Source organism: Pan troglodytes, chromosome 8 (genome assembly GCF_028858775.2).
Source record: "Pan troglodytes isolate AG18354 chromosome 8, NHGRI_mPanTro3-v2.0_pri, whole genome shotgun sequence".
Lineage (NCBI taxonomy): Eukaryota > Metazoa > Chordata > Mammalia > Primates > Hominidae > Pan > Pan troglodytes.
Genome location: NC_072406.2, coordinates 14375174 through 14400275, shown reverse-complemented (window position 1 = coordinate 14400275; position 25102 = coordinate 14375174). Strand labels below are relative to the sequence as shown.

Here is a 25102-nt window from a genome sequence, read left to right as displayed (position 1 = left end):
GCTTGGGACCACATGCCACTGGGTAAATACACTTTCAAAATCCCAATTCCACACATTCTGCTGGTGTCAACAGAATCCACTTCCCTCTCAGGCCATCATTGCCTCATTCTAAAATCTGTGGTTCAGCTTCTGACCAAACATGACAGCATCTAACTGTTTTCACTACAAAGGGCATCACCTGTCCAGGAAAGGGCTTTCTCACCCAACGGGCAAGAGTGCCATCAACCAGCATGACGGGAGGGGTGTGGGTGATGGGAAAACCATGGAGAACTTGAGAGGGCTCACACCGGGCGCTGCTGGGATGACCAAAGACCTCAGACAAGTAACGTGAAATTCTGTACCACGGTTTACCTCTATAAAACAGGAGTAAAAGTGTGTTCCTCACACCATTATCATCAGCAGTACTTTGGCGCATCCATAAGTCCTTCCTCAGAGCCTCACATACAGCAGGGACTCAATAAGTAACTGCTCATAGATTCACGTGCACTGTCAGATCAGTTACATAAATATGAAATGTGGCCAGGGGTTCCAAACATCGATACCAACGCAGCTTGAAAGGAACCAGAAATGGAGGAACAGTATTTGATATGTCCCTTTAAAAATCTGGGTAGACCAGCAGTTTAGGAAGTGAACACGGGCACTCACAGGAGGCGCGGAGCTGCTGTATCGCACAGTAACATTAATGCAGTAAGCTCAGGTGTGTTGGCCGAAGACACAGCCATTGGCGAGAACGTAGCCCACAGCCGCGGACACGAGTTTGTCGAGAGGCTGCGCATGCATTCGGGTTATTCACAGCCACCGCCAAGAGGAGAGTCCATAAAGTGTGGGGGCTGTTATTGATGGAGGCAGGATTATATGCCTCTTACTGCACAGATATATCAGCCTGGCATTTTTCTACTTACTCCAGGATTTTTATAACGTTCAGTTCAATGGCATTCTTGCTTAGTGAATAATTTTAATTTGTGCATCCAGAATGATAGATTTGTGAATGTTGATGACAGCAAAGACCCATCCCTCATTGGCTTCTCCCCGTGCAGCTGGGCCCCTCTCCCCTGTCGTCTATCTGATGTTCTTGTCAACACCCCTTCAAATATCTCACGCTGGACGGCTCTCCTGCTCCTCTGATGAGATGTGTGATCAAACGGAAGAAAATTATTCTGATAGACTATCTGACCCCCGTCTTACCAAACCAAATAGCATCTCACAATATTATAGTTTTAACTTTCTAATCATCCTGTTATGTATATCATCCTGTTATGTATATCAAGTCTTTTTACAGCAAGTCTTTCTAATCATCCTGTTATGTATAGCAAGTCTTTTTACAACAGAAACAGCATTCTTCTTGCCAGTCATGTTAAGGGCATTGATTTTAATTTAGTTTTTGTGGATTATTGTGTTTGCTTGATTTAAAATGAAAATCAAGGAGGAAGAAGTTTTTAAATATCATCAAGCAGTTTGCTGAGTTACTACTGTAAGCAAACCCCGTAAAAATCATCAAAACAGAATCCTAGGCATAGGAAAGAAAACTCCCTCATAACCACCGATCTATGTGGGGATGAGAATGTCTCTATAAGGAACGCTAGACATGTATTTAAAATACTAGCAGAGTCATATCGTAAATGAGGATGCGATAAGTACAAGAAGCAGTTCTCCTCAAGGAATTGGAAGTGAGATTCTGTGGCGAGCACCGTAGTTTTAAACTGAGGGACGCGGAGGGAGAAGTTCCTGTAAGAATTCTTTCCCTTTGTCATTCTCCTCAGGCTCCTGACCAGTTTCTGGGTTAAAGAGAAGGGCAGTGCCTCTCTCGTCTGTGGTCACTTGGTTAATATCATCCCCAAATGCGGAAGCTTCCAAAAAGCTGGAGTGGTTTCGTTTGGAAGTCAGAGCTGTGCACAAATAAGTTATTTTCTCTATTTCACATAATTATTAACAAATGCAAATTAAGATGCAGGGGATGTTTCTATGCCAGGACTCACCTGTGGGGAACTGTGGGGCTGATGAGGCAAGCAGCGAAGTGGCTGCCTGTGCCCGCTCACGACCCCTCCACGCACCAAGTGCGTGAGTCAGAGAGGTGCCAGGAGGAGGCGGGAACAGCTGCTTCAAGTCATCCGGCTCAGTCCGTGTGTGTTGCTAGAAAGGAACACCCGAGGCTGGGTGATTTATGAGGAAGAAAGGTTTGTGCAGCCATGGCTCTGCAGGCTGTACAGGAAGCGTGGCACCAGCATCTGCATCTGGTGAGGCCTCAGGAAGCTTCACTCGTGGCCGATGGGGAGGGGAGCAGCCTGTGCAGAGATCACGTGGTGGGAGAGGCGGTGGGAGGGGCCAGGCTCTTCCTACCAATCAGCTCTCACTGCAACGCACAGAGCAAGAACTCATTCATGACCAGGAGGACAGCACCAAGATACTCGTGAGGGATCCACCCCCGACCCCAGCATCCTCCACCAGGCCCCACCTCCAACACTGGGGATCACGTTTCAACATGAGATCTGGAGGGGACAAACCTCCAAACCATAGCACTGACTGTGCCACTCTTAAGAGACAGTTGGACAGCTCCTTGCCTCCTCTACAAGACTAGGGATGGGGTTCCAGGCATGCTCGTTAATGACTGCCCCATCTGCGCCACCTGCCCCACCTACCCCACCTGCCCCAGGCCATCTCTCCAACTTCCCATCTGTGTCCTTTCCAAATCCCAGGAGCAGCCGCGCAAGTGCGAGACCGCCCTGCTGCCTTAGAACAAGGCTTTCCCCAGGAAGCTGTCTCTACCTAGGATATGCCCTGTCCCTCGCTTCCTGAGCAACACCCCCTCAACACAGATGCACATGCATGCATACACACACACACACAAACACATGCATACATGCACATGCACATATATGCACACACACACGTACATAAGCATACACGCACACACACCCATACACGCTCACACACAGACACACGTGCACATGAGCATACACGCTCACACACACATGCACATACACGCACATAAACGCACGCAGACATGCGCACACACGCAAGCACATGAACATACACGTGCGCACACACGTACATGCTCACATACATGCACATACACACACATAAACACACACGCACATGAGCGTACACATACACACCCATACATGCGCGCACACGCATGCACACACACAGGCCAGCTGCCTCGGCTAGCTCTGTGCAAATGGTGGGCGTCTTCTGCAAGCCACCCTGTCTTCCCAGGCGGTCTCCCTCTCAGGACGCACATACAACCCCTCCGACGTAACAGGACACAGATGCAACCCACAGAGCCGACAGGAAAACGTGGACCACCAGCGTCGGGCTGCTGATGTACTTTGAACTGAAAAGGCCCCCTAGATACCCACAGAACTGCACGGCTGAGGCGAAGAGAGACCACGAGAAACAGAGATACCGATGTTTCAGTCAAGGAAAAAATTAGAGAAGAATGTGGAATAAAAAGAATCATAAAGTGAAATAAATGTTTTCAGATTTTAGATTTCAGATCCACTCCCGCAGATGAAATTGTGAGATTCCTGAAGAAAATAATTGCACCAGTATTTTATCATTTTACAGTTTTGATTATGCTTATTTCCAGTTTTCCAGGAAAGAAATCTTTGTGTAACCTCATATGCACGTGTTACAAGTAGAACCAGAAATTCCTCCTCCCCCAAACATACACAAAGGAAAGCAATTATTTAAGTCAGGTACCTGACCTTTTTTTACAGTTATTAGTACAAAAAGTGTTTTCTGGGGTGGTTTCCTGGCGTGAAACTCAGGATTTATAGAATCTCTTCCTGTTCGTGAAGTTATTATTATTTTATTACTAAAGCCCTTAACTAAAGCAAGGATGCTTACTTAAATTGGCAGCTAGCTCTGAAAATGGAAAGGTAAAAAGACATAGCAGTATGTATTTGTGGATATAAATTATCTTTAAATCTGGAGGCTCAGACATAGATTGGACTATCCTGACTATTTTCTGTGTATTTCATTCCAGCCAGACTGCAAGTTCTAGGCTGGAAATATTATTTTCAACATAAAATTACAGGCCTTTGTGTCACCGCTCACTGTGATAGCCAGCAGTTCCTGGACCCCCACAGCACCTGTACACAGTACACATGAACACACGCACGTGTGCACTCTGACCCTGCCCACCACCTCTCCCCCCGGGCAGCCACCGGGCTATGCTGTTCTCGTAATCAAAGGTGGAGATGAGGAAAGTGTCTGCCTACAGCAAACACTCAGAAATAGATTCCTGTGAAAACCAAACAAAAAGGCAATAGAAAGGAGAAGTGGGAGATACTACATTTTTCATTAGGGCTGTTGCTGTGGAGGTTTTAGAACTTGGGCTCAGGAAAAGTGCTTCTTGCTGATTGACCCATTATCCAAGTCTGGTTGGAGGAACTTGTGATGCCAGCAGGTCTGAAAATTGCCCAGAAGATCACAAACATGGATGCCTGCTGGTGGACCAAAGAGATATTAAGGAACTCTAATTATTTTCTTTTATATCTTTCCTACTGAATATTGGACACATTAGTCACAAATGGCGACTGAATTAGTGGGACTTATATGTGGTGATTCCATAGGCATCAAAACACCTGTGAGGCTTAGTAGTCGTAAAGTCCTGACCCTATTTTTGCTCTATTGCACCAAATACATTCATTGTATTATAAGAAGTTTGTATGTCTCAGACTCTCCTACAAAATTTTGTGTACCTTAAAGATAGTGACAAAGAATTATCTACCTATCATCTATTCTCTCTCTCTCTAATCCATCTATCTATCTATCTATCTATCTATCTATCTATCTATCTACCTATCTTCATATCCCCAGGATACTGTCTAGAATATAGTAAGTGCTGAATAAATTAATGAAATGATTAATTAAAAAATGAATAGGTGAATGAATGAGTAGATGGATGGATGGATGGATGGATGGATGCATGGGTGGATATTGAGTAGACAGATCAGGTTGATTAGAGAAAGAAACAAGCTATTCAATACTGTTTATAATATGCAGGCCATTTATACAGAAAAGAGCATTTATAAAATAGGAGATTAAAAGGATGACAGATTAGAAAATGCAATGTTCAAGAGTTGTGCTGATATAATGGTGAAACTGGGATGGGGAGCATCTGACTAGATTTTAGAGAGAATTAAGCCTCAAGGTAAAACATTGTGATTTTATTTCAGTGATACTCTAAATCATTGCTTGTTTCTGATAAGGAAAGAGTCGGTATTAATTTGGAAGCTGCAAGGTTGGAATAAAGTTATTTTAATGATGAGTGGAGAATCTGAAATGTTGGAACAGGCTCATTGTCAAAATGCGGAAACTCGTGATAGAGATGAATGAGACTGAGGTGCTATTCCAGACGAAGCCTCTGGCAGGTTCTTTAAGCAAATCTAATGTGAGGGGGTGGGATGGCCCAGCAAGCATAGGGGCTTTGTTCTTGGTTTCCCCGGCTCAGGGCTGTGTGACGTGCATGTAACTTAACCCTGTAACCGAGCCACCTCCAACTTCCTGATCTGTAACACAGTGGGGTGGAGACTATGTCCTCTTTGCACTTACACAAAATCTTGGTTCTAATGTTAGGATAAAATATTACTTCCAATGCCTACGTTACATATCTAAGTAGATAACCATTTGTTATCATTATTAATTAATTTGTCATCAGATTAAACAGAAATTCATAGATATTTGCCATACTTGTTTCTCTCTGAAGAAAAATAAAACCTAAAGCTAAGAAATAGCCGTTGTCGATTTTGGATTTGTCACATAGTGTTATCAATTTGCTATAGAAACGTGAGTCAGTGCTCTTCTAACAAGAGGATGATGTCACCAAGCAGCGGACTCACATCTGTCTGCTTGGTGTAAGGAGATAACGATTTGAAACTCACCTGAAAGAGAGCTTAAGGGCTTTATAAGCAATAACATCGTGATCCTTGCACTGGTGAGAGAGAGGAGTCGCTCCTGCCATGGGGACTGGAGCGGCACAAACAAGGTGTCTGGTTAGGAGCCATGGTGAGCTTGGAGCCCAGCATGAAGGGGCCTGGCCTGAGCTGCAGGCACGCTGTCCTCTGAGGACCTCGGAAGTATTCTGAGAAGTAGAAGTGCAACAGTCTTTAGAGGCTACTGAAAAATGGGGCTAAGATCCACGAGTTCAATAACTAACGTATAAACGGGCAAAGGAAGAAGGAGAGGAATGATTGCTGAGAAGAGGGACATGTGTAGGGTTGGCATGCGTCTGTAAGAGTCCCTAGTACATACTGGACCACCTGACACACACACTGAGTGACAGAAGGAGCTGGAGCATGCAAAAGTGGAGACGTTGTCCTCGTCCTCATCACAGACAGAAGGTGGCATCTGGGCCTGGACCTTCCTGGGAGTCGGGGTTTATACCATGGCTAGCTGGGGACACTGGTTTCTGGTTTGCAGGAAAGGCCTTCAGCCACCCTTTGTTTTACCGCCCTCTGACTCTCAGGCATCAGACACCCCACAGCGAATTTTCCTGCCTTCCACCTCCCCCTCTTAGAGGCAGTGTCCTGTGGCTTTTTCTCTCAGATTCCTATAGTTTCTGAGGCCAGAGATCAATTGTCTCTGATCCCTGTCTATCTGGTTATACGAAGACAACCTCTGTTACTAGTAGCTACTTCAAACGTGAGGCTGTCTGAGAACTGAGAGGTAGCCATGTATTTTAGCAACTCTGACAATATCACAAAGGCAGTGTCTCAACACTAAAATAATGATGATTACCATTCACAGAATGTTTCCCTTGCTCCTGACAATTGTGTGGTTATCAGAAATTCCTTTCATTTTTCGTAACAATCTTGTGGAGTAGACATGTTTAACTAAGTGTCAATGAAAAGAGTCCAACTCTGTAAAATATTTGAAGAGACTTATTCCGAGCCAAATATGGGTGACCCGGCCCACGACACAGCCCTCAGGAGATCCTGAGAACATGTGTCCAAGGTGGTCGGGGCGCAGCTTGGTTTTATATATTCTAGGGAGCTATGAGACTTCAATCAAATACATTTAAGAAATACATTGATTTGGTCCAGAAAGGTGGAAAAATTTGAAGCAGGGAAGGGGTTGGGGGTAGTGGGGGGTGGATGGGGGGTGCACTTCCAGCTTATAGATAGATTTAAGCATTTTCTGTTTGACAATTGGTTGAATTTGTCCAAAGTCCTGGAATCAACAGAAAGAAACATCTGGGTTGCAATAAGAGTTGGTGGAGATAGAAGTTTTATCATGCAGATGAAGCCTCCAGGTAGCAGGCTTCAGAGAGAAGAGGCTGTAAATGTTTCTTATCAGACTTAAGGTCTGTGTTGCTGTTAATGCCGGAGAGGCATCATGAGGCATGTCTGACCCCCACTTCCCAACATTGCCTCAAACAGTCTCTCAGGTTAAATTTTAAAAGAGCCCTGGCTGGGGAGGAAGTGCATTCAGAAGCTTAGGGGGCCTTAGAATGTTATTTTTGGTTTACATAGGGAATATGTATATAAAAGACTGAAGCGAGGTTTTAAATGTCTAAGACAGTACAGGTGGTTAGGAGCTGAGTCCGAATCCACACCTGAGTCCATTGGGCTTCAAATACTTGCTTTTAACCACTACATTCTATTGTCACCCGAGATGCCTGGGACCCAACTCATCTATGGTTGGGGGGGGGTAATGCCATGCCTGTCATAAACAGAACTTGTGGCAGCTTTTAAACATGCAGTTTCTACGACTAATACAGAGTTTTTACAGCCACCTCACCCGACTCCGGGCCGCCTGTACTTGCTGAGCACATGGGAGTATTAATTCCGAGTCCCCGAAGGGCAGCCTCAGGGTCTATTCCAAGTGGTCCTGAACTCAAAGAAGAAAACTTCAGGATGACAGTGGGGCTGGACCTAGACTAACCCATTTGACGTTTCTGATATGTATTCTGTCAAATTAAACATTTCTGCGTAAATCGAGGTCTTATTCTCAGAAGTGGAAAAGGTCCAGGAACCATCTGAAAAGCTTGCATCTCAATGCTATATATGTAGTAAATATTCAAATATCATTTGATATCAACATGTGTAGAAAATAGTGTTCTCTGAGAAGCCTCAGTGCCCACCACCCAGGAAATGTGTGAAGTAATTTTTCCATAATTTTCTTATCATAGGAGGTGATATATATTAGCCAAAAATTCATGCAGAATGACCTTAACTCAGATTTTTAGTCTCGCCATTTTGGCCAAACAGCAGACAAACTAAGCAATGTGGTTCTTGCCACTTTGTATTGAAATGTCAAAAAGTAATGCAAGTTTGGTGATTAGCAAATGTTCCCTACATCTATTAATTAATTGGCCTAAATGATTTAGTTATCATCAGATGTCAGATGGGAAAGTCTGACCCATTGTTCTTTCTTCCCTAAGTTTAGCTTTTCATGTGTGTGTTTTAAAAAATATAAAGTATGGCCATGGTAAAAGTCTAGAGAATTCAGACAGATATTAAAACTGAAAGTGAAAAGTCACTCATAACCCCACCAGCCAGATATAAGTGCTTCTTCAATTTTGGTTTGTGTCCTTCCAGATATATTTTTATACACATACATATATAGACATTTGCAAACTGTAAATATAAATGCAGTTTTATTACAAAAACAGGGTCATATGATGCATATGGTTCAGTCAGAAACTGGATTTTTAACCTAACAATGTATTATATGAAAATCTGTAAGCAAATGTGCTACCAAGTTAAAACCGCATATGCTCCTGTGTATGGATACACTTAATTTAGTTTTTGTTGGATATTTATTCTACTTAAACGTTTTGGTTTTATGGAAAACACTAGCAAATATGCCAATGCGAGCTTCTCCCAAGTGCTCAGTAGAGCCTCTTCTGGAGTGGAATTCCCAGGTAGGGACAGCAAGGGACTCATTCTAGAGGAAAGGATTTGCCCAGGGTGTGTGAGCTTCTGAAAAGACATTTCCAGTTGGCGGAAGGCAGCCTACATGGCAATTATTTGAATACTCTATGGTTACTGTTTCAAGGAATCAGAGGGAGGTAAGAGTTACAAGATCCATGCAGGGCAAAGGGAGGTAAGAGTTACAAGATCCATGCAGGGCGAAGGGAGGTAAGAGTTACAAGATCCATGATGCAGGGTGAAAAACCCTCAGGCCATTGGTTTTTCTAACTGTGCCATGGCCAGTCCCAAATCCTGAGTGGCATGACTTTTTCATGTTCTGATAATATGGGCATCACAGCAACAGAGAAGTCAAACGGACCCAAAGGTAGGGCCCAGGGCTGACAGAGAGCACCACACCTCCCTTCCACACCACCTGAGCCACAGTAGGGCACCGGGGATGATGGCTCTCTGCTGGCCCAGCTGCAGGGTCCTTCAGGGAGCTCCTCAGACACAAAAGTAGGCCCCTACGATGCAAGCATATGACACCACATGTGGATGTTACACAGAATGCATTCATATGACAATACCAACATACAGACACTACACAAATGCATGCATATGACCACACCACCTGCAGCCGTTATACAGAATGCATGCGTATGACCACACCATGTACAGACGTTACACGGAATACATGCATATGACAATACCACATGCAGATGTTACACGGAATGCGTGTGTATGACCATACCACGTGCAGACGTTACATGGAATGCATGCGTATGACAATATCACATGCAGACATTACACGGAATGAATGTGTATGACCACACCATGTACAGACGTTACATGGAATACATGCATATGACAATACCACATGCAGATGTTACATGGAATGCATGTGTATGACCACACCACATGCAGACGTTACATGGAATATAGGCGTATGACCACACCACATGCAGACGTTACATGGAATGCATGCGTATGACAATATCACATGCAGACATTACACGGAATGAATGCATATGACCACACCGTGTACAGACGTTACATGGAATACATGCATATGGCAATATCACATGCACACATTACACGGAATGCGTGTGTATGACCATACCACGTGCAGACGTTACATGGAATGCAGGCATATGACCACACCACGTGCAGACGTTACATGGAATGCATGCGTATGACCACACCATGTACAGACGTTACACAGAATACATGCATATGACAATACCACATGCAGACGTTACATGGAATATAGGCGTATGACCACACCACATGCAGACGTTACATGGAATGCATGTGTATGACAATATCACATGCAGACATTACACGGAATGAATGCGTATGACCACACCGTGTACAGACGTTACACGGAATACATGCATATGGCAATACCACATGCACACATTACACGGAATGCGTGTGTATGACCATACCACGTGCAGACATTACATGGAATGCAGGCATATGACCACACCACATGCAGACGTTACATGGAATGCATGCGTATGACAATATCACATGCAGACATTACACGGAATGAATGCATATGACCACACTGTGTACAGACTTTACACGGAATACAAGCATATGGCAATACCACACGCACATGTTACACGGAATGCATGTGTATGACAATACCACGTGCAGACGTTACATGGAATGCAGGCATATGACCACACCACATGCAGACATTACACGGAATGCAGGCGTATGACCACACCACATGCAGACATTACACGGAATGCAAGCGTATGACCACACCACATGCAGACATTACACGGAATGCAGGCATATGACAACACCACATGCAGACATTACACGGAATGCAGGCGTATGACAACATCACATGCAGACATTACACGGAATGCAGGCGTATGACAACACTACATGCAGATGTTACATGGAAGGCTCCATCTGACACCCCTCGGGGAGGTCCAGGGACGTTATTGTTTCCAGGAGCTTGGAGTGCAGAGCTCCGTCCTCACAGGCTACGTTTCCACAGATGAAGCAGATGCATTCCGAGGCAAACAGGTACAGATGTGAAGGGAAATTGGGAGCATTCACCTGGAAACTCTAGAAGTCATCGCTTGTGTGGGAATTGAACAGGTCATCCAGGGGGTTCTGGCGTGAGAACGTGGTAGAGTGGATCAGCTCTGAGTTCACTTTTTCTGACTTCACTGCTTCTACTTAGAGGGCTGAGACCGAAGCTCATGCGGCCAACACAGTATCTTCTGATCTGATCGGGGAGTTTCGGATCCATCGCTCTCGCTGCTGGAGCACTTGCTTTTCTAACGGGTTGGCCTCTCACATACAAAGTAACAAATATCGCCTGTTTTGTCTCATCTGTCTTTCTATGCTTAAATTCTTTTTACCTCCCCACTAAGAAGGCCTATTTCAGAGTGATGTGGGACTGATAGGAATGTGAATTTTGCCCCCTTTCATTCACTCAAGGAATCTTTAGTGAGCGCCTGCCATGCAAAGGCTCTGTCCCGTGCTTTGGGGCTAAGCTGCGGGGAAAGGGTGGCTCGGGAACCCCTTTCCTCACAGAGTGCCTATCCTGGGGATTCACAGGAGGAAGCAGAGACTAGTAAAATTAAGTAACTTCCTGGCTAGCTGATCATACGACCGAAGACAAAATCCCATCTCGTGATTCTCAGGGCAGGCTCTTTTCAGGATTCTTCATGAAAATGGACTCCCACAGTTGCTGGGTCCACCCCACCTTGGGACGGTGTCCCAGAAAGCGGCGTGTGCAAGTATTCTGACAAAATCCTCATTATTAAGCGAGGTGACACATGGCATTAGCAAATTCACTTGGTGGGCATTGGTGGGGGCAGACCAGGAAAATAAGAAAAGGAAAGAGGAAATTTAAAAACTTAAGTTCCAATATACGAAAGAGAGCATGTTTTCCCATCCTTTCCCAGCCTATCAAGAGCTGACTTACTGAACCTCCAAGTGGAATTCTAGGCTTACTACCTAGTAGAGCTTTTTTCCTGATAATACCAGTTTCCATAATTGCTTTTACCCCAGAGAAGATTACAGCATTCCAGGATGTCTCTACCTTGCTTTGCTTTTAGTGAGAATATAAAGAAGGACAAGAAATATGTGCTATTGGATATTAATTTGCCTAAATGATCTGAAGGAGAAAAAAATGAATTTGAATCACTTCCTGTCCAATTCACCATTTAAGCACATACGGTAGTGCCCTTTTCCAAAAAAGGAAGGCACGATGCAAGAGTTACTTTCAGGGGCCACGTCTGAGTGACATTATCTCTCACACTCTCGGTGCAGCTGCCTCCAACTTTGAATTTGAAATTTTCTAATGGAAATCCTCCCTCCAGTGAGCAGGCGGCCTGACGCCACGACCGCTGGGATCAAATGTTCCTCCCACAGCAAGTGCTCGGATGAAAAACTGGGAAAGGACTGGCCGGCGTGGGGGAAACGCCATCCCTTTTCTGCTACTTCAGATGAATAATGACTCCTAAAACCCAGCACGTGAAAGGCTGAGTCACAAACACACGTGTCTAGAATAAACTACCCAGCCAACTTCCATGCGCTGTCGTTGCCTGAGACCTTTAAAATACAAACGCTTCAAGTGAGGCCATTTGCAACCTTTTTGTGTCACTTTACCGATTATCCTCATACTTTAACTCATTTTCCCTCATCTCTGTCGCATCACAGTTGGAAGGGTGCACGAGGCCTCCGCGGGGAGCTGCACTTTGGGCGATATTCGCATGCAGCTCGAGGAAAATGTTTTCTTTCTAGCCCTCATTAAGGCATAAAACGGGATGGCATTGCCGCAGGAAATCATGCCAACCTTCATTTTCCCAAGCACAGAGCAGCCCGCACAGCACACAGCAGCCCGCACAGCACACAGCAGCCCGCACAGAGCCCGCACAGGTGAACAAGCAGACATTTGGTCTGAAGCGTGTATGTCGAGAATGCACGCTGGTCACAAGCAGGTGGGAAGCTCTGAATCCAGCTCCACCTCGGGAAAGGAGGGAAAGGGAGCAGGGAAAGCCGCCTCTGTTGCACCCATGGTTGTTAAACACACCTGTCAGAGCTCACCTGCCGGCCTCCATTGTCCTGGGAAGGGAGAGGGCCTCGAGTCAGGATGGAGGGAAGGTGGTTTATTTGGGGTAAGGGACGCAGCTGCAGGACATGAGGAAGGAAGGTCAGCCCGCAATGAGGCCGGCCTTGAGCCTGCTAGAGGGTCAGAGCACCCCGGTCTGTATCACAGCAGGGCCGTCCTCTGGGAAGAGGGTGTGGTCAGGGCACCCCTGGTCTGATTGACAGTAGAGCCGTCCTCTGGGCTCTGACTTGAGTTTTGTCCACATCTGGCACTGGCTCAGATCTCCTGCCCACAGATATGGAGGCAAAGCCCAGGCGTGGAAGACATCTTAGCACTGCACACTCCGTGTTGACATGAGCATACAGCAAGAATTTGGAGAGGCACTGTCACATAGGCTTTCCTTAAATCTCACAAAGAAGAATCAAAGAATCAGAAAAATCTGCTCACAAATCGGCTGAGTGAGAATAGCATCATTGCTGCAGGTGCCAGCTGGGCAATCAGTGGCTGGCCGCTTCCTGCACCTTCTGGGCCTGGAAGAAACACTTTGGGATCTGAAGTTACTTTTTCCTTGGCCACCTGAGTGACTCTGGCTGAGGGGTGGGTGGGCAGGTGTCAGCACAGCTGTGGAAGGCGATGGTGTCCACCCTCTCACTGTGGGGACAAAGGACCAGTGCTCCAAGAACGGGGTCACTCTGGGGCCTGGGGAGCCTCCCAAGACTGGCGGGTTTTCCCACGCCTTCAGCTTCTCCAGAAATGACCTGGGTCTTGGCTGCAGGATGACCTTGCTGGGATGTCCTTACTCTTCTGCAGTGTGAATGTCCCCCTCATCACCCAGAAAGCTGTAATGGTTGTGATCTCAGATCTACTGGGTCACGGCGGCAGCCAGGCAGAGGGTTTCCCACCTGGAAACAGACATGCTGTGCTCACCTGGACTCTGTCGGCTCAGGGGGTCAGGGCCCAGTGCACCAGCCAACGGGCACCAGGTTCCCAGTGGGGGATCCAGGCACAAGCCACACCGTGTGCCCGCCTGCCCCTGCTCTGTGCTGCTGTGGCCTCGTTGAGGCTTCTTCTGGCCTCATTGAGGCTGACATTCAGTCTGCTTCCTGGCTATTCCATAGTTTTCCTCTCCAATTTTGTTCTTTTTTTGTTAATGATGTTGCACTATCGCTGCTGCAACAGGTCTTCTGCAAAGCCTCCAGCTAAAATTTAAATTGAACTTGGCCAGTAGATTTCGTTTTCAGCTATAAAACAAAGGCCTTCCAGTGTAAACGCCTGTTCACCATGTGCCTTTCCATTTTACTGTCTCTTTCGCCCCTTTTCTGTGTTCTTTCTCTACTGTGGTCATGACGAGAATTCACAGAGTGCTCAAACCCTACGCTCCACTGCTGGTCTTGCCGTGAGCAGAGAGGGCTCCACTCCATCCTGCAACGTGGCCAAATTGCATAATTTTCCATGTACTTGGCAAGGTGTAAAAACCTCTTCATAAAGGATTTCTTGTTCTCACAACACAAAACCCACCCACATTTGAGTGTCCTGGGATTTTAAGCTTCTTGGGTGGCGGTCCAGTGCAGTAGCCATCTGCCACAGGTGACAACTCTAATTCAATCAAAATTAAATACAACTTAAAATTCAGTTCCTCTGTCTCGGCAGCCACACTTCAAGCACTCCAAGGCCATAGGAGGCCAGGGGCCGCTCTGCAGGACATCCCAGATCTGGACACATCTGGAGGGAACCAAGTTCTATCAGACTGTGTGGGGGCAGCCAGAAACGAGCCCCACTGAGGGAGGAGGGAGGAGGAAAATATATCCCAGATAATGGGCATCAAAAAACATACTCAGTACCACATGGTCACTGAGAAACATTAAAATTCAAAATTCATTTATTGTTCAAATAATTGAGAAGCAGTGGAGAACTGATGGCTGTTACCCTGAAATTGAGGGCCGTGGAAGTGTGTGATTTACTGATTCCCCGACTACTGTCCCAAAGCATCAGAGCCGTCCTTCTGAACATTCAGGAGTCCTCTGTATCAGCAATATCAGGTATATTTTTATATATTTATGTATTTTTGTTATTTTATATAATATACATATATATATTGAGACAGCGTCTCACACTGTCACCCAACTCTGGAGTGCAGAGAGCTATCTAGCTCACTGCTGCCTCGATCTCACAGGCTCAAGCGATTTGCCTGGCTAATTTTTTGTTTGTTTTTAGTAGAGACAAGGTCTCGCTATGTTGCCCAGACTGGTCTCTAACTCCTGAGCTCAAGTGATCCTCCTGCCTCAGCATCCCACAATGCTGGGATTACAAGCATGAGCCATTGCCCCCGGCTGTATTTTTGTTATTTTGTTTATACACAGCTTCATTTAGAACAAATTTAAGTGTTTTAGATAGAACAGGGTAAACAGCTCAGAAAATGGAGAGTTGAACAGTAAGAGGCGCCAGAAAGGTGATAGACAAGCATTCACCGGCTATCACTTCAAGCCAGCATGATTAGCTGTGATCCAACTCTACCGGCCCAGAGCTTCTCCTTCTCCAGCAAATCCCTGGTTGTTCCTGACACTGAGTCCCTCCACACAGGCGCTGAGCTTCTGAGCATGCACCTGGGCGGAGGGGTTGCAGAACCCCTGCCCCTCTCCTCAGGGCTGCCCTGGAACCCCAGCACTGCCGTGTGTCTGGATAATTCCACCCCAAAGTAGCCCTTCCCAGCACGCTCCATCATGAGAGACTCCTGGCTAGAACCATGGTGGGAGCACCGGAGCCAGAACAGAGCCACGAACTCCACACAGGCGAGAAGAGGATCCTGAGCCACGGAGGACGGCCGTGTCGCTAGCCACACACTCCGGAGTGCCCTCCTGCCAGGGTCGGCTGCAGGGCGCTGCCGGCTTCAGGAAACAGGCCTGATGGTGGCGGTCATCCCGTCATAGCCAGCCTTGTCACTGAGGGTCTTCGAGGAGCGTTTCTAGTTACGCTTTGTCATTAGTGTATGGGCTATGGGTTTCTGGCAGCTCAAGATTAACATAGGATTCTTGGAACTAGTGAACATTCTGGTAATTTTTTTATTTACTGTTATTGTATATATCTAAGGTGTACAACATGATGTTTTGATATACATACAAATAGTGAAATGAACACTACAGTCAAACAAATCAACATGCCCATCACCTTCCAAAGTTACCATTCAGTGTGGATGTGGTAGGAGCACTAGAATCTACTGTCTTGGCAGATTTTCAGTATGCAATGTCATCAGCTGTAGTCTTCATTCTTCACGTTCGCTCTCCAGACATCGTCACTCTCCCTGAGTGTAAATGTGTCAGGTGAACTTTAAAGTAAGCAGCTTGGCAGAGCCCATTGTCTTTACCAAGTCCTTGTTGATTTCCTGCTGTGCGAAAGGCTGGTGGCAGACGTGGGGTGAGCCCAGCACAGACTCCGGATGTGTCCCTGGCATGACAAGATCAGCACACAGCTCCTGCATCTCACTGGGACACGTAAGAGCACCTGCTCCACATCCCTGGGGGACAACCAACTCTTCCAATGTCCACACACCTTGCTTGTGGCTGAAGCTATGACCCCTGAGAAGGTGTTGTCTGGCAATGAGAGCAGAAACTTGGAGGGAAATAATTTGCTTCAGAATCATGTGCTCTTGGATTTGCATCCCAGCTCTTCTCCATGTCATGAGACTTGGATTTATTTGGAAATAGCTTCCACTCTTTGGACTTCAGGCTTCTCATCTAGGAAATGCATATGATGATACTGACCTCATTCTGTTGCTTTGAGAATTAGATGGCCAACGTGAAACACCCATCTTGGTATCCAGTGTAGACAGCATCAAAGTCTTGGTATCCAGTGTAGACTTAATTGATGTATTGGTATCCAGTGTAGCAGTATCAGCATCTTGGTATCCAGTGTAGACAGTATCAGCATCTTGGTATCCAGCATAGCAGCATCAATGTCTTGGTATCCAGTGTAGACAGCATTGACATCTTAGTATCCAGTGTAGAAGCATCAACGTCTTGGTGTCCAGTGTAGACAGCATCAACACCTTGGTATGCAGTGTAGACACCATCCATATGTTGGTATCCAGTGTAGACAGTATCAAAGTCTTGGTATCTAGTGTGGACAGCATCGATGTCTTGGTGTCCAGTGTAGACAGCATTGACGTCTTGGTGTCCAGTGTAGACAGCATCAACATCTTGGTATACAGTGTAGACAGCATCCAAGTCTTGACATCCAGTGTAGACAGCATCGACCTCTTGGTATCCAATGTAGACAGCATCCATGTCTTAGTATCCAATGTAGACAGCATCAAAGTCTTGGTATCTAGTGTAGACAGCATAAACTTCTTGGTATCCAGTGTAGACAGCATCCATGTCTTGGTATCCAGTGTAGACAGTATCAAAGTCTTGGTATCTAATGTAGACAGCATTGATGTCTTAGTGTCCAGTGTAGACAGCATTGACGTCTTGGTGTCCAGTGTAGACAGCATTAACATCTTGGTATGCAGTGTAGACAGCATCCATGTCTTGATATCCAGTATAGACAGCATCCATGTCTTGGTATCCAGTGTAGACAGTATCAAAGTCTTGGTATCTAGTGTGGACAGTATCGACGTCTTGGTGTCCAGTGTAGACACCATCAAGATCTTGGTATCCAGTGTAGATAGCTCCATGTCTTGGTATCCAGTGTAGTGGCATTAATGGCTCATATGTGTGCTCAGCCAATTCTTCCTCGGCTGATTCTTCACTCCTTTCAGACCGGGCTCACAGATGTAGCATCAAATGTGGACACTGCCCCCACCCCCCATTCCACAGGAATCCCTACCTCGTTGACGTTGCTTTTCTGTTCTCCATGTAACTTCTCTCCCCTTGGCACAGCCCACACATGTCTCCCCTCACTGGAATAGGAGCTACCTGAAGAAAGAGAGTCCCCCTGTTCTGTTTACTGTTGAATTCCAGGCATGAGATCAAAGCCCACCATGGGGTAGGTGTTCAATAAATATGTATTGCTTTAACAAAAAAGGCATTCTGATACATAATCTATCCGTTGAACATAGCACTTCACCTTAGCTTTTAACAATATTATAAGTGCATCCACCCGATACGCCCACCCACCCCAGCAGCACAAAAATAAATGGATCAAAACAAGCAATAGAACAGGAGCCAGGCCCGGTGGCCACATCTGTAATCCCAGCATTTTAGGAGGCCAAGGCTTGAGCCCAGGAGTTCAAGACCAGCCTGGCCCATGTGGCAAAACCCCATCTCTACAAAATAATTTTAAAAATTAGCCGGACATGGTAGCATGCACCTATAGTCCCAGCTACTCAGGAGGCTGAGGTGGTAGGATCACTCGAGCCAGAAGGTTGAGGCTGCAGTGAGCCATGATCATTCCAGTGCACTCCAGCCTGGGTGACAGCGTCAAGAAAGAAAGAGAGAGAGACAGAGAGAGCTTTGGAATTGAGAGTTCCATCTATAATGGTATTTGATGATTACTGGTTTTGTGGCAAAAGCTTTCAGTGTTCTAGCCTGGCTTTAGGCTAGATTCCAGTGAAGAAGGGACTGTAGGGGGTGGGGGAGTCATTAGTCTGAGATTCACAGTAATTACGATAATTACGACAGAATCACAAAGGACTCTAAGGTGTCATTGATTCTATCCTTCATCTCCAAGGTCTCCAGATAGATGTATGCATATGAAATTCAACCAAGAAATGATTCCCACAGTTAGTTTAAGACACCTTTCAAATTTTAGCTTTGGTTTGAAAATAATCATTCGGCAATAGGTGTCCTCAGTGGTTGAAAACAACAGCCAGAAATCACTTCTGGTGCCTGCACAGTGGCTTACCCTTGTCATCCCAACACTTTGGGATGCTGAGGAGGGAGGATTGCTTGAGCTCAGGAGTTCGAGACAAGCCTGGGCAACATAGTGAGACCCCAACTCTAAAGAAATGTCAAAAAATTTGCTGAATATCATGGCACGCAGCTGTCATTCCAGCTACTCATGAAGCTGAGACAGGAGAATCACTTGAGCCCAGGAGCTCAAGGCTGCAGTGAGCCGAGATTGTGCCACTGCACTCCAGCCTGGGCAACAGAGCGAGATCTTGTTGAAAGAAAGAAAGAGAGAGAGAGAGAGAGGGAGGGAGAGAGAGAGAGAGAAAGAAAAGAAAGAAAGAGAAAAAAGAAAGAAGAAAGAAAAGAAAGAAAGAGAAAGAGAAAGAAAGGGAAGCAAATGGGATTTTAAGACGTCAGAACCTCAGAAGCAATGCAAGCATTAAAGCATAATTTTAAGAAGCTCCCTCCTTGACATAAAGAAAGAAGAAAATAGCCAGGCCCATGGTTTTGTACCACAGACATGGCTTTAGCTGATGCCCCTTTAAGATAAGATCCCTAGCCAGGCTCTCATCTGAATTCCCCTTTCCATTTTGCAGCTGTTACAATGTTTTCCAAAAAGGCTCTGGAGCTTAATTTGGATTTGAGCACTTTTGAGCCTGCACGGACCTAATGAGAAACTGCACATCAGCAGTCTGGTGCCACTTACACATCCTTTTCTCAAACAAATAATCTAATACCTCTTCTGTGAGTCAATGAATTTATTAAAGACAAATAGTCAAGCCTATCTGCAAATCCTGCAGAATCCAGCATTTTGACTAAATGACATTTAGCCAAGTTGTAACTCTAATGGCAAAGAAAACAGTAGCAGCTCGGGCTTAAACCTCTGTCCCCGGGTGAATATCATTTCCAATATCCTGTACAAATTCTTTGAAGGATTTGTGCCTGACGAACCCCCGAGGGCTTCTTCAGAATTAGTTAATAGTGAGAAAGCATCGAGCTAAATTTATTGGTTATAGTCCCCATGATTGCATAAAAAATAAAATTAAAAGCAAGCCTCTGAAGAATGGTTTATCAAGCTTGGTAATGGTATCATCTCCGACAGTGAGGTCATAAAAGCATATTAGTGACCCCCCGATGGAACGTGTTTACTGCAGAAGTCAAAGAGATTGATCATTTTACCCAGGAGGTGGCATTCGGTTCAACATACTGTTGCTGTTAGTCTGAAAAACACGCTAATCACCGAGGGCATGGAACGCAGTGAAAGCGGGAAACGAGGCACGATTATCGAGGTTTTTATAGATGGACCGGCTCCTCCCAGATGCTACAAAATAGGATCTATTCATAGACTCCTCTTCAAGAAAGGCACCAAACTCCTCGCTTAGCTCCCCAGCCTTCATGCTGAGGCCCAGGGACCGCTGGGCCAGACGACTTCTCACCTGAAGCCAGAGGAGAAGGAAAGGCCTCTGCAGAGCCTGGGTTCACGGCTGGGCTTTCAGGAGCTCTGCAGCCTTCCAGTGTCTACTAAAATCAAGGTTGATTTCTTAGGGACTGACAGAATAAGCACGACTTCTTTCCTTCTTTATTTATTTTGAGATGGAGTCTCGCTCTGTCACCCAGGCTGGAGTGCAGTGGTGTGATCTCAGCTCACTGCAACCTCCACCTCCCGGATTCAAGCGATTCTCCCACCTCAGCCTCCTGAGGAGCTGGAAATACAGGTGCCCACCACCACATCCGGCTAATTTTTGTACTTTCTGTGGAGACAGGTTTCACCATGTTGGCTGGGCTGGTCTCAAACTCCTGACCTCAGACAATCAGCCGGCCTTGGTCTCCCGAAGTGCTGGGATGACAGGCGTGAGCCACCGCGCCCAGCTAACACGACTTCTTTAGAAGCCAGCGTGAAAACAATAATGTAGGCAAGTGACTCCAAGGGCCTCCTGGGAGTCTCCCAACGACTCTGCCAGGCAGGTTTACTGGGTTCTCCCCATGTTTGAGGGAAGGAAACAAGCTTCATGCTCACACATAGCTTGGCCAAGCCGAGGTCCAGACGCAGCCTCTGACCACAGCGTGTGTCTTCACCAGCTGCGGGGACAGCACTGACGTCCATTGAGGTTCTGCAAGATGCCTGTCCTGGGGACGGATGGAGGTCGGTGACAGTGAGGGCTCTCAACCACCAAGGGGCCCTCAAACGCATCCTATTCATCCAACGCCAACACCAGTGTCAAGGGCTCGCTGGCCGTGTGCTGCTGGATAATTCACGTTCACGCGCGACCTCACTTGACCTTCCTGATGAACGCACCACTCGGGAATTGTGTGATCTCCCTTGTGAGGTTTAGAAAGGTGAGGTTTCCCCAAGATCACACAGTCAGTCAATTGTGGAACCTTGGACCAGACATCCCTAAAATTAAAGAACAGCCCTGACCACGTTACTAGTTCTGAAGGACCCAGAGGCCAGTGGAAGAGCCATCGCTGCCTGTCCCACCCTGGAGAAGACGGCAAGAAGGGCACCGTGGTCAAATCCAGGACTGGGAGGGCTGGCTGCTCCCAGCTCTTCTCCTCCAGTTCTCCCCGTGTACGTGCCAGGAAAGCTGCATATGCCTAATGAAGTCACTGTACACCCGACATCTGGCACTTAGGATTCACAACAAGCGGGTGAAACCCCTTCAGACAGCACCCTGCCCCTCCACCGAGTCCTGGAAGACATTGGAACTCGGCCTGTCTCCCGTCCTGAGCCAGTGTCCACACAGGAGCTACACTGGTAGATTCCAGTCCCTGCCATTCAAAGCTGCCACCTGGTCGAGGGTAAACATCTCCAGACGGAGCTCACGTTTCCCTCTAGGCAGTCATCAGATTCACGTAGTGAAGGAAGCACTCAGAAGGGACTGCCATGTGTGCTCACGAGGGGCCTTGAAGAGCAGTGTGAGCAGAAGCTGGGGTGTGTGGATAGCAGGGAGCTCCGGATGCAGCCTGGTGAAGGGGGCAGGTGCGGCCTTCCTGTCCGGTGCCAAGGCTCATGCCAGCCTCTCCAGTGGGTCTGGTCTTGCTCCCTCCTGACTCCAGGGCCTCCTGAGCTTCCCTCACCTAGAACGAGCTCCTCTTCTACAGCCAGCACATCTGAGCCCACTCTGTTTCCTTCCTCTGTAGCAGCGTCAACTCCTGTCTTCCTGGCTTCCGTATTTATTGATCACAGCTCTGCCCTCCTATAGGGAAGTCACTCGACAGCCACTGGAAGAATCAGTGAGTAACACCCTAGGACTCAGAAGTGCTTCTGTCTCGGCCACCGTCTTGGGCAGCCATAGCAGCGGGGCACAGGCTGGGTGGCTTAGGCAGTGGACGTTGGTCCCTGAGTGCCACAGGCTGGGAGCCCACTGTCCAGGCAGCAGATCTGGATTGTGGGGAAGACCTGCCTCCTGACATCCTGGCCTCCGACCTGCAGCCGGCCACCTGCTCACTGCGTCCTCACATGACAGGGATCGGAGAGGGACGAAACCAGGGCCCTCATGTTTTTCCTTAGAAGGGCACTGATCCCATCACCGGGCCCCAACCCCATGACCCAATCACCTCCCAAAGTCTCCACCTCCTAATACCATCCCTTTGGGGTTGGGGTACCAACATAGGAATTTGGGGGACCCCACAGCCAGTCCACAGCGGGTACTTATAGCAAGTTTCTCCCCTACATTTAATTTTCCTCTTTTACGAGATGAACATAGTAGGAATCTCCATCTCCCAGGGCTGTGTGGACAGCCACGTGAGACCCTGCACAGTGGGTCGGCAGGACGCCTGGAGCCCACATGGTCCTCAGTAAATAGAGCTACCGTTCTTAGCATTACTACAGTTTTCTTTCTAGAAGGGCATGCCTAGACAGGCTGTCGCTGAAACTAACAGAAAAGTGTAAAGAAATGTGCTGCAGAGTTTTGCAGGTGTCTGGTGCTTGGGAACATGTAGCGGGGGAATCAGTTTTGCTGGTGTCTGGAGCTTGGGAACATGAGCCTCAAATATGCAAATACCGTAGTGGGGGAATTGAACGGCCTGTGGGCTTCCTGCTAGACCTGTGACTTTTATCATCTGGAAGCTTCCATTAGGCATTCTAGCATTTCCCCCCCAGAAATAATAAATATTATGGGCAGAATTTCTCTATTTCAGAAGGGTTGCAGGAGGAGAAGTTGAAATGAGCCGCACGACAAAATTCAAACTTTTATAAACAAATTCAGTTGTCATTAAATTTCTTCCTGACCAATACCATAATATTATTCATTTCTACCTGAAAACCATTCCAAAGGACCGTCATGACAGACAGTAAAAAGTCCAATAGGTGACATGCACATCATCTTCCCAAAGACACAGTCACATGCACTGTTTCTCTTAAAATCTGATAATAGATTATCAGATAAAATAATAATCAGATCATAGATGATCAGATTTTAAGAGAAACAACCAGAAACGATTAGGTGATTATTAAAGTGTGCTCTGATTTTGATACCAAGAATGGAAAAAGTCAAGGAAAAGTATACATTGAAAGATTATTTATTACTTTTTTGTGAGATGTCACGCACGCACTCACACAGAAATAGAACACGATGGAGCTTCTGGTTTGGAGTCCTCCTAATTCAAGAAGATGTCTGGAGTGCAGACGTTGGGGACAGGAGTGGCAGAACCACGGGCATGGGGAGGCGGCTGCCACGGTGGGGACGGGAGTGGCGGAACCACGGGCATGGGGAGGCGGCTGCCACGGTGGGGACGGGAGTGGCGGAACCACGGGCATGGGGAGGCGGCTGCCACGGTGGGGACGGGAGTGGCGGAACCACGGGCATGGGGAGGCGGCTGCCACGGTGGGGATGGGAGTGGCGGAACCACGGGCATGGGGAGGCGGCTGCCACGGTGGGGATGGGAGTGGCGGAACCATGGGCATGGGGAGGCGGCTGCCACGGTGGGGACGGGAGTGGCAGAACCATGGGTATGGGGAGGCAGCTGACGCGCCTGGCTGGGGCATGGTGAGGCTAACTGGCTCAGGGCTAGACACACTGGTTTCAGTTCAGGCAGAACGAGTGTTTTCCGAGGGAAGATGTGTGTGGATGTGAGTCAGACGACACCTTAGGGAAATCATTTCGTCTCCCTAAGACAGCTAACTCAACCATAAAACTTCCCTGGAAAGGAAAACAGGCATCTGAGTTATTTGTTGCAAAAAAAAAAAAAAAAACCCCTCTGGTCCCTTGCAGGTGCCGTCTTCCCTCTGCGCTGTCATCTTCCTCAGCATCATCATCACATACACACTTTCCAACAACGCACGATGCGGGTTAAATGGGGCAATGCAAGGCACACAGTGAGGTTGATTTGTCGTTGGTGTGTGTGTTTCTGTGTGTGCATGTGTGTCTCTGTGTGTGTGTCAGTGCCTGTGCGTGTGCATGTGTGTGTTGTGTGTATCAGTGTGTCTGTATGTGTGTGTGTCTATGTCGTGTGTGTGTCTGTGTGTGCATGTGTGTGTGTCCTGTGTGTGTCCGTGTGTGTCTGTATGCATGTGTCTGTGTGTCGTGCATGTATGGCTGTGTCTGTGTGTTGTGTGTGCATCATGTGTGCATGTGTGTGTGCGTGTGTGTGCATTGCATGTGCATGTGTGTCTGTGTGTGTCGTGTGTGTGTCTCTGTGTATATGTACGTGTGTGTGCGCACACACGCATATGTGTGTGTTTGCATTCCTAGAACCTGGGTCCCAGATTCAGGGATTTCAGTCCAGAGCAATTTCAAAAAAGAGTGCCAGGCACAGCATGAAGCCGGCAACAACTACCCCCTTGTATATTCATAGCAAAAAATGAATAGTAAGAATACTTTTTAACAATTTTTTAAATATTGAAAAACATGTAGCTTTATACAAATTTTACTTCAAGGTCATTGTTTTTCTCCTTTTGTCACCGAAACGGTCCTGGACTGCCCTACCTGCAGACTGGCTTTTTGCAGCAACTGACCCGTGTAGTCAGCCAAGCAGTCCACAATATTTCACCACCACGGCAGGAGCTCCATGTGAATGTCCAGGCCCACGCACGTGGGGCTCCACGCAGTGCACAGCCAGCCGAGTCAGGGGTCTGCAGTAAAACCCCCTAACAGGGCCGGGCTGGCTACATAATGCCCGCGTACACACATGTCTGCAATGAGACGTGTACTCAGACACACTCAGATGTCCAGCGCCAGATGCATTATTTCCCATTAAAGAGGGGAAAAAGTAAGGGGTGGGCTGAGTGTTGGAAAAATGAAAGTGTTGGCTTCATGGGAGAACACAGTAGGACTGGCTTGTGGGCTGTGAAGAAAGGTGTGCAAGTGTTGCCTGGGACAGAGCATGCCAGCTCG

At 47.0% G+C, this 25102-nt stretch overlaps 2 protein-coding genes across 2 annotated transcripts in view; both read left to right on the top strand.

Annotated features, from left to right (window-relative positions):
* The window catches only part of ADARB2 (adenosine deaminase RNA specific B2 (inactive)), a 592089-nt gene that overhangs the window by 208711 nt on the left and 358276 nt on the right, over positions 1–25102 (top strand). The gene's annotated exons all lie outside the window — the stretch shown is intronic.
* Positions 7125–23527, top strand: LOC736356 (uncharacterized). The gene has a single exon (XM_054660652.1). The coding sequence runs from the start codon at positions 17013–17015 to the stop codon at positions 17628–17630; it is 618 nt and encodes a 205-aa protein (XP_054516627.1). The 5' UTR covers positions 7125–17012; the 3' UTR covers positions 17631–23527.

Coding starts and splice junctions, on each gene's coding strand:
- LOC736356 (XM_054660652.1), top strand. CDS start 17,013: ATGTTGGTATCCAGTGTAGACAGTATCAAAGTCTTGGTATCTAGTGTG.